The 10,856-nt window shown below is 31.5% G+C and overlaps 1 protein-coding gene across 1 annotated transcript in view; it reads left to right on the top strand.

Moving 5' to 3' along the window:
* The first annotated feature begins 251 nt into the window (after window positions 1-251).
* LOC108908309 (bestrophin homolog 1) overlaps window positions 252-10,856 on the top strand; it is a 72,354-nt gene continuing 61,749 nt past the window's right edge. Inside the window, exon 1 of the mRNA XM_018712333.1 lies at window positions 252-490. Within this exon, the coding sequence (XP_018567849.1) occupies window positions 420-490 (71 nt within the window). The 5' untranslated portion in view covers window positions 252-419. The remainder of the gene's footprint in view (window positions 491-10,856) is intronic.

Genomic DNA, 10,856 nt, shown 5'->3' with positions numbered 1-10,856 from the left:
CGTGGTATTCGAGATACAGGGTGTTCAAGTTTCAAAAAATATATATATATATTTCGGTCATATCTTCATATTACGCCGAACGATTTGAATAAAATGGCACATCTACTGATTTATCGTAGTCACCCGGTACGTATTGTCCCCTTCAAAATGCACCCGTAACAATACGACAACTGTGACAAACAGCATTTAAATGAGTTTTTCTCTTCCCCACTATGCACTTCAGATACACACCTGTGATCACCTACGCCCGGTGATTGTCTAAACGCTGGTGGTACCCGCGAAGTCAGTCTTTGTGGTGCACTGGTACGCTGTCGGGCGCGCGTTGAGTCTCCGATGTTCTCCACAGCCAACTTCGCTTCTCTATGGTGTACGTGAAGTGAGTGAAACAGGGCTAGGCCCACTGTGATAACAATAACGCGATGACCGTTACCTACGGGGCGCAGGTTCCCAACGGGAGCACCTTTGGATGTTTCTGGAAGGTCCTAGGAATGTAAGTTTTTCTGTCAGAATCCTTTTACCACATAGAAAGTTGGGTTTCAAAGTCATGGCGATTCCAACGGCCCACACGAAGTGTTTCGATACCATCCCAATTTTTGACTAACGTAAACAGTGAAATCTATTTGGTCTTATTTTAGACGATGTGTAAATAGATGTTTCTTGATGGCGTTAAGACAATATTTCGACTGAAAAAGCATATGGGTCTGCTTCATTATCAATCCATACAAGTCACGACGGGGAAAGATATTTGGGAGCATGCCATAATAAGGATAAAAAAAATTAAAAGCTTGTATATCATAAAGAAAATATAAAAATTCTTTCCTTGGGAATTATAGTCCTTTATGGGCGAATACGAACATTAAGTGCTTAATATCTACTTGAGGTCTACTTTAAACAACAACAATTTTGGGATCTGGGGATATTTTTTCACTGGAGATCTGCTCCTGAAGAATGATATGTAGAATTCTATTTAAATAACTAACAGGCTAGTTTTGTTATGAAAAATTAGCAAAACAACCAATATAAATTAATTACTTTAGAATCCTTAGAATCAACAAACTACGAGGATAATATAGCTTAAAAAAAACTCCTGCATTCCTATTATCAGTTTCAGTATGCCTTCATGAAAGTACAATTATTCTATTCGGCGAGCTTCTGTGTTCAAAATTAATTCTGACATGAACTAGTAGTTATTACGAGATTCCTCGCGAGATTCACTATAACAATAAGGCCACTTGCATCACATCTCTGTGACCATTATCAAGGAATTAGAAGATAGCAATTTAATCAAATCAAACTCCAACTTTTATAATAACCGTGCAGTTATCTAGCAGATAGTCAAAACTTTTTCAATGGCTCACATAAAATATTGGATGTAATCTCAAATTATAGCAGAGATATTGAAAACTTTGGAACTCGTTTTGTCCAATTTTGTCCAGTTTTGAAAAATCTTTAATGTTAGATCTAGATGCATCTCTTGAATTTATACGATTTCCGTTCTAGGAGGCTTTAGAAATGCCTTAAAATAAAAAAATCAACCAATTACTTATTAGTAAAAACTTGTTAAATTTATAATTTTAAGATTGTATAAAAAATTATTACGCATTATAAATTTACCAAATACGAGTTACAAGGATTTTAAGTAATGGTGATTGCTGGGTAGCCAAAAATAAAAAAATTACCTAGTGGTTTTCCCCAAAAACCTCTTAAAAAATTGGCAGCAGGCTATGTATTGTCAACTGAATAATTGTAATTAGTTCTGCAGATCCATTTTAAATCAGGATATAAATTATTTCAACACATAGATGCAGATATAGTATAGGTATGTAATATTCTACCGACAAAATTTTACAAGTAATTCTGTCCAAAAATAAAAAAGTTTATTGGAACGTATGGCATATTACACGTTTTTTTTTTATTTAATTCATTCAAAACTATTTTCCGAAACTGGATAATAAATGAGATATACTTACATTTTCCCTCTTTAGAGAGGAACAGTAAATATCATGTTTTCTACGATATCCTAAAAGTCGTCCTTATTATAAACCTAGATATATGATTGTTATTATTTCCTCTTCACCCTACATACAGGGTGGGCCATTAGTGTGAGAAAGTAAAATAACTCCCTTGTTATTCATAATACAGAAAAAAGTTTTTATAAAAGTTGTACAGTATCAAAAAACCTAAAGGACAAAATTAATTTTTAAAACATACAGGGCGATGACTAAACATATGGATTTCTGAGAAAATTTTTTGGAAAAAAAATGACCTCGAAGAAGTTGTATTAACTTTCAACTACTAACACTTGGAGTAAAAATATTCGACAGAGTTATAGGCAAATTTTAGGCAAATACTACTATATTAGCTAATATCGATATTTTAAACAGGGCATTTTTTATAATACGATCATTTTAAGAAAGTCCATACTTGATTTTCTAAAATTTTGAAATGGAACACCCTGTATTTTATTATTCTATTTTATTCACATATCAGTTGACTTCAACTTTTATTAAGTATGTTCTACACCTAAAGCTGCTAATTTTTAAGATATAGCAACATTTCTGGAAAAAACAAATTTTTATTATTTTCGGTCGCACGAAATGGCTTTGGAAAAAACTGTCACATTGTGTCAATTTGTCAGTTCATAATTTATTTGTGGTATTCTATAAAATAATAAAAAATAAGTTTTTCAGAAATATCTTAAAAACCGTCAATTTTGGATATAGAACATACTTAATAAAAGTTGAAGTGGACCGATATGAATAAAATAGAACAATAAGATAAATTTTAGAAAATCAAATTTAAACTTTCTTAAAATGATCGTATTATAAAAAATGGCCTGTTTATAGGAGTATTTGCCTAACATTTGCCTATAACTATGTCAAATAGTTTTGCTTCAAGTGTTAGTAGCTGAAAGTTAATACAACTTCTTCGAGGTCATGTTTTTCCAAAATTCGAAGAATTTTCTACATAACTTGGCAACCCCGCACGAAAATAATAAACTGTTTATATTGCCATATATAGAATTTTCTCGGAAATCCATGTTTCAAAATATACAGGGTGTTCTATTTAAAAAATATAATATTTGGCGTGTCCCGTTTTTACTCATCGCCCTGTATGTTTCAAATTAATTTTCTAGTTTAGGTTTCCTGATTCTGTATAACTTTTATATAAACTTCTTTTCTGTATTATGAGTAACAAGGGAGTTATTTTACTTTCTCACACTAATGGCTCACCCTGTATATAATTCTTCAATAGAATATTTTTTTATTAAATTTGATGTACAACTGTGTTTCATGCAAAAATAATTTTTCACTTTCATAAAAAAATACTATATTATTAAATCGTGCCTTTTTGACGGAAAATACAGAGCAAAAGAGTACCCAGTGCGAAATATATAAATAGATATATTGTTTGTAATATGGAAAAAAAATCTATACAAAACGCGAATTTTGTTCCTACTGAGGAAAGTTACTTTGTCGAAAAAAATACGCTTAAAATGATTCCTGTTATTGATAAAATCAACCTTAATTTTAGACAAGGCAAAGAACAAGAATTTGAAATTGAATAGAGCCGCAGATTTGGCAATATTTGAATTACCGCAAAGTTTAAAAGAATGCAAAAGTGGTTTGACGACAATGCTCTTTCCAATAGATACAAAGTAGGCATTACAATGTACCAAAGAACTCAATACCTAGGTATATACCTTCCTATAATAAACATTTTGTTTACATTAAGCAATACCAATAAATGGTTTCAAAATTGATGCAATCTAATTTCATTATTCATTAAATTCTGACGACAATTAGGTAGTTTCTATTTTGCATCAAAAAAAAGGGAAACCATGACTAAGCAAGCTCTTGCTCATTGTTTTTCGTGCTTTGTATGTCATGGTGAACTTTTATTTTTAATGGAGTTTCTTTTACGTCAAGACGAACGTTCTCACATTTCGGTACAATTTTCAAACACTATTGGACAGTTATAAACAACATGCTTATTATCTTTACGAACTTACCTTGCAGTCGTTATTACCCATAAGTTGAATTACTCCAATGGTCGCTGGAAAAAAATGTAAGCGGATGTTTTCATATACATTCGGTTTTGAGTAAATAAATAAGGTCTCAACACTATCATTACACTTTAAAGTCACTAATAAGCATTAAGGATATCAAATTTGACCACAAAAACTACACAAAAGGCAAGGAACTGGATACAACAAACAACAGAACAACATAACACATCTTCGGAAGCCCTCAACTTTCAAGTACGTGAATCGCATGCGCATTGTGGTGTACAGTTTTGTTTTGTTTGGCGTTGTTCGAATTAGTAGTAGTCGAATACGAGTTTAATAAAATAACCTGAAAAGATGCATTGTTTTTATGTTCGAAACGGCTTTTCTTTCTTCTTTTCTGGCAAACATTTAAATTTTTTTGTGTCTAGTGGCGAAAATTAACGTGTAATAAGTACATACATATTTACTGTATGGTTTTATTATTTAATAATTGCACTTGCTCAACGGACCTCAGCAGCTTTAAATTTTTTTAATTTTTGTGTCGGATATATTTCTACGAGCTACGGTGTTGGTAAGTACACATATATTTATTTTATTAGATGTAAGTAAAATATGCTAAAAGTAGTATGTTTGCCATGACACATAAAACCCAAAGAAATAATGAGCAGGAGTACATTTAGTTATGGTTTATATTTTACTATTTTATGCAAATTAGAAACTGATGGTCACCGAAATATTAGTACATCGTGAAATTGCGACATTGCTCAGAGTTGGGAAATTCACAAAAAAATCCGTCAGAAAGGACATTGTTTTATTTATATGTATATAATATGTTTTGGATTTACTATATCTGCTTTAAAGAAAGAATAATCCAGATAAGAGTAGAGTCGAATATTGATACCAGAAAACTTCTTTTTTATTTCTTGTTAAAAATTGATCCTTATACATACACATATACCAATACTGGACTAATCGGCTAATTAGTTCCAGTTCTTTGGTTTTTTAAAACGGAAATAACAAGGCACTTTCTATAGTTTTAATGACTGAAGAAATCCTCTCCCATTAATTAGGTATATTTTTGCAATAATGAATTAAATTTCACTTTTCTTATAGTCGTTAAATATGATCGTGGCATATTAGGATTCATCCACTTCCTGATGCTAAATATAGACTACTGTAGCAATGGCGCTAACGATTATCGAAAGCAGTACAATAATTTTAATAGTATATTTATAGCACCTGTTATTTGAATGGCTAGTATTTCTTTTTTATTTTTATGTACATAGACGTATCTGCCGGTGAGAAATTTTAATATTAGGGTGTCAAAGGATTCAACTGTTTTAAATTTCCAAACGTAGCTCTCTTTGATTCCTAAAAAAACGGAAAAGAACAGGTATAAATATATTTTTTTAATTATTGCCATGCACTAGAATTGTCAAAAAACTCAAATTCAGTTGTTAGCTACTACACTGTGTTGTATTTCAAGACATACAGAGCCTTTAAAAAACGTAGCCAATGTAGCCACCGGGCTTCGGCAACCAGTATTGCACGATTGGCGCTGTCAATTAAATACCCCTAAATCTTAGCGTTATCAATCGCAATGATTCGTTTGCAATGAACAATAAAAAACCGTTGCTTCTATGCTCGAGAAAATGCAATCGTGATTGGTTAAATAAAACTGCATTAACCACCAGCCCGTTGAAATTCTATTAACATTTATTTAACACAATTATGTGCATCCTATAACAAAATAGAAAGTTAATGTGTTTAACAAAGTTGTGGTGAAGTTAAGTACATTTTAAATACACTTTTTTGGTAAAGTGTGGCACATATTGTAGCTGGATGTATTTTTTATTGCTGCAATTGTGTAAATTTTTAATATATTTTTCCCGAATATTATTACCATGTCCAGCAGTCAGTTAATTTGTATATTACCTACGGTTAGATCGTTTAAAGGTCTCTAGATTTTAAATATTTTAAATAAATTATATTTAAATATATCTACTAAATATTTATGTCTCGTGAAAAACATTTCAAGCGTTATGCCATTCAAGGACTTAATAATTTAAAATACATTTATTAAAGTAAGCTGTTTTTGTAAACAGTATTGGAAATTAATGTATCAAAATATTTTCCATACTTTTCTATAAAACTGTAATTGACGTCAGCGTCACGTGCGATTTTTATAATTATTCATTTTTTATCTAAATGTATTATCTTAAAATAATGTTCTTTTTATAGTAAGAAGCAAATTGGGTCTAGATTTAACGCTGTACGTGCCTCTATGAAAACCATTTTTATCGTATTTTGAGCAGGAATATCTTACCAGAAATTTTTAGTTGCAAACAAATTTTGTGGAATTATCAGCGCGTGCCTGTTGTGATTACAATTCGTCACGGACTGTCTGATATTTGTTTCGGTGTCGTTGTTTTTGATCAATATTGTAGAACTAACCAGGCAAATCATTTGCGGCTATGCTAATGTCAACATGGATAGATAGATACGCTAAAATGCTTTGATTGTATCTACCAAAACACGTGATATGGTTAAGTGGTTGATATCATAAATATAGATAATTGATGGAACAAAATTCATATTCTTTCCAGTTGAAATTTTAAAAAATCGCTGAAACAGGTCGATTAGTAAATAGAAATTGCCATTTTTCTGCAATGTTTTCTATTTCTTTGAGACATGTAACAACCCATAACATTAGCGGCAATTTTTTTAATAGGACGCTCTATATTTTATAGTAAAAATCCTATAGTAAAAGTCCTTCTAAGGACGAATTCAGGAGGAATTAAATGAAAACAATAATATAGTACCTACTACTTTTTATTTTATTACAGAAAATGTTCAAAGTTGCCTCCATTGCACAATGCCCAATTCAGTGTACAAAGTTATCAATTTAGTCCAAGCATTCTGTCACGGATTAATGTTAAACTTGCAGAAATTATTACCTGGACAAAAAAAATATGACCGTATAGAAAATTAAATTTTAAATTGAGTTTCTTGATCTTTAAACTCGATCCAATATGGCGAACATGGTTAAAAAAAATCGCAAAGTTGAAAAAAACGGTTTTTCTAAAATAACTAAAAAAATATAGCACGGATTGAAAAATTTTAAATGAGAAAGTTGTAGGTTTTAAAAAGATCTATCGACTGATTTTTTGAAAGTATCGATTGCTTTGTTACTTTTCGAGATATATCGAAAAAACCGTTAAAAATCTTCTCTTTTCTCTTCTTCTATAACTCGTTTACATTTACGTGCCCATATTTGCTATTTACTGCAAGCATAGCCCGCGGCAAGCCAAAAAAGTACATTTTTGAAAAATTTAAAAATATTAATTATTTTTCGAGATATATCGATTTTTTGAAAAAAAGGCGCTCTCGAAAATTGGCTAGATCTTCTCAGCGGATAGCCCTACAGTAACGATTTTCGGTTTATTTTCTTCGTAAAGAGTTATATTATCATGCTGTTAAAAAATGTTGACGATTTTATTAATTTTAAGGATCAAAAAATGACTTTGAATAAGTTGCACTTTTTTGGGTATGTTTTTTTCAAATTACTATTTCAATTTTTATTTTATGAAAATGACTTTTAAAGAAAGAAAACTAAACATTTACGGGTCTATTTTGCTTCTAAGGCGAAAATGCTATAATATTCGTGTTTAGCTACCCCAGATTAAGTACAAAAAAATAATAAAAATTGAAATAGTTATTTGAAAAAAACATACCCAAAAAAAGTGCAACTTTTTCAGTCATTTTTTGATCCTTAAAATTAATAAAATCGTCAACATTTTTTAACAGCATGATAATATAACTCTTTACGAAGAAAATAAACCGAAAATCGTTACTGTAGGGCTATCCGCTGAGAAGATCTAGCCAATTTTCGAGAGCGCCTTTTTTTCAAAAAATCGATATATCTCGAAAAATAATTAATATTTTTAAATTTTTCAAAAATGTACTTTTTTGGCTTGCCGCGGGCTATGCTTGCAGTAAATAGCAAATATGGGCACGTAAATGTAAACGAGTTATAGAAGAAGAGAAAAGAGAAGATTTTTAACGGTTTTTTCGATATATCTCGAAAAGTAACAAAGCAATCGATACTTTCAAAAAATCAGTCGATAGATCTTTTTAAAACCTACAACTTTCTCATTTAAAATTTTTCAATCCGTGCTATATTTTTTTAGTTATTTTAGAAAAACCGTTTTTTTCAACTTTGCGATTTTTTTTAACCATGTTCGCCATATTGGATCGAGTTTAAAGAACAAGAAACTCAATTTAAAATTTAATTTTCTATACGGTCATATTTTTTTTGTCCAGGTAATAATTTCTGTAAGCATTTCTCTATAATGCTTGGACTAATTACATTCTGAATAACATTTGGCGTTATGTTTCGAACTCCTTCTCTGATACGATTTTTCAATCCTTCGATAGTGTCTGGTCTGTTCACATACACGTTGCTTTTTAGATAATCCCACAAAAAAATATCTAGTGGGATTAAGTCAGAAGAGCGTGGCGGACATTCAAGCGGCCCTCTTCTGCCTATCCATCGATTTGGGAAAACTTCATAAGGGTAATTTCTTACAACGAAGCCAATATGTGGAGGGGCACTATCTTGTTGGAGGGCTGGAATCAGCTGAACACACAAAAAATCCAAATATATACACAAGAAAATCATACATATCGGCCGGAAAGGCCGTTGTGTATGATTTTCTTGCATCCAATGCGGATTTTCTGGACTCCAAACCCTAGTATTTTGCCTGTTCACGATTCCGTTTAAGCAAAAATTTCCTTCGTCAGTGAAAATTATGTGTTTTTTTTAGTTTGGATGTCTTTCAAATAAATTTCTAATTTCCTTGCAAAACTGTAATCTTCTGTCTGTGTCATCTGCCCATAGTTCTTGTAAGACGTTAACTTTTTATGGATGCCATATTTTTGAGACTTTGGAGTTCTGTGAACTGAGGACTTCGACAAGTTGAAGTTGGCTGAAATAGATTTAATGGATAAGTGAGGATTTTCAGTAACGGCGAGCATCCTTAAATTTTTAGCATTTTCCAAAATAATTTAATAATGAATGAATTGGAACTAAAACGATCCACGTGACACCTAAGGTACTCTGGTGAAATTTTATGTGTTTATCGATGTGTTTTTTTTTGAGAAAAAAGCTTTAATGTAAGTAGAAAAAGATTAATGAGGAGTGAGATCTTTTTTGAAGAACAGAAGAGACTACGATTGTTTGAAATAGTCGTCAGTACGACATAAAAGATAATTTTTTTCATATTTTTAGAAACTATGACAAAAAAGTAGGTACTTATAACCTAACATGGCTTAAAAAATAGAAAATATTGCAGAAAAATTACATTTTCTATTTACTAATTGACCTGTTTCAGCGATTTTTTTAAAATCTGAACTGGAAAAAAATATGTAACACTTGTTTATTTTTTAAGTATTGCAACAATAGGAATCAATATATATTTTGTTATGAAATGAAAACTATCGTGGTTGCTTTGAATCAAACCTCAGCTGTTCACACGGAATGCGCCAGCCAAGTGTTTATTTGCCCTTGAGATAATGTTAATTTATGAGTGTATAATGTAGCCCGGGATTCCTAAACTAAGATAGGGTGTTCTTTGTAGCAGTGGTGCCTGGCCAGCGCCCGAATAAGGCCGATTATTATAATATGTGTGTACTAGCTTGAATACATTTGTTTAATGAATTGTGAGTAATAGGCCATACTCGTTTATGTTTTTGAAAACCCCAGGGCACACCACGTGTTCCCGGTCTTAATGACTGTGGTTCCTTCGAAGTGTGCCTTGTAAGTTCTACGGGGTCTTACATGCGCTTAGATTGACACTGGGTGGTGTTGCGGTAGGTTTCATAATAATAGTATGACTCACACACCCGGCAGTTTGGATGCTAACTAGTTGGCGTCTGGGGGAGCCTCGACTTATTTCAGGTGACACTAGCTAGTTGTTGAGGAAGGAATGATACATATTTGCTAATTAATATAATGGAAACGTATGGAAGGATATACCTTCAATCCTATAGTTAGGGGGAGTGTAATCCTCCGGTGAGTTACATATTTATTTGCTTTTATTGACAGAACAGTAACTTTGATATTTGCTTCATATACCCTCTTAATTTCTGGCGAATTACTATGCTGTTGTCGAGATAAACTGCTTTGTGATGACCCATGTATAAAAGGTAACAATACCAACAATAAAATCTATTTTACAAATATGAATTTTATTCCATCATTTTAGGACAGGTTGCATAACAAGCGACTATGTTAATTTTTTAATATTGATTTATTAATTTTGTGTTAGTATTCATTACGTTATTCTGATCACGTTATTTCCAAATAAAGACTCAGATGTTATGTGACGTTTATAAATGCACTTCGTGTTACTCCTTCGAAATTATAATCTACAGAAAGAAAATATTCTCAGAATTTCATATGCACGCAGCTTTTGCAAAAGTGTCTATGCACTATGTTCCTGTGCGGTTGTAAACGTGATTTAATGCATCTTGTTTAGGTATACCTGTCGCATTGAAGTGATAGTTATCGATTACTACGAATTTTTTTTATTCTACGATGTATAGTCAATTTGGAATATCGAGTCTTGAGAACATCCTTCATATTCTATTTCTAGTAATTATTGTTGACAATAAAAAAGGTATAAAAAAATTGATTTATAATTAGAAGGTTGTTGGCAAATTTCTGCACTGAGACTCGATTATTGGATGTTTAAACAAATAGTTTTAATAATTTATGTAGTATTTTCCAAGTAATAAGAAAACCGAATACTTTATTTTGTGTTACGGCAACTCGTTATTGTATAGC

This window comes from Anoplophora glabripennis, unplaced genomic scaffold, assembly GCF_000390285.2.
Source record: "Anoplophora glabripennis isolate ALB-LARVAE unplaced genomic scaffold, Agla_2.0 scaffold18, whole genome shotgun sequence".
Classification (NCBI taxonomy): Eukaryota; Metazoa; Arthropoda; class Insecta; order Coleoptera; family Cerambycidae; genus Anoplophora; species Anoplophora glabripennis.
The sequence above is the reverse complement of the archived record's forward strand: the minus strand, read 5'-3'. Positions and strand labels throughout refer to the sequence as shown.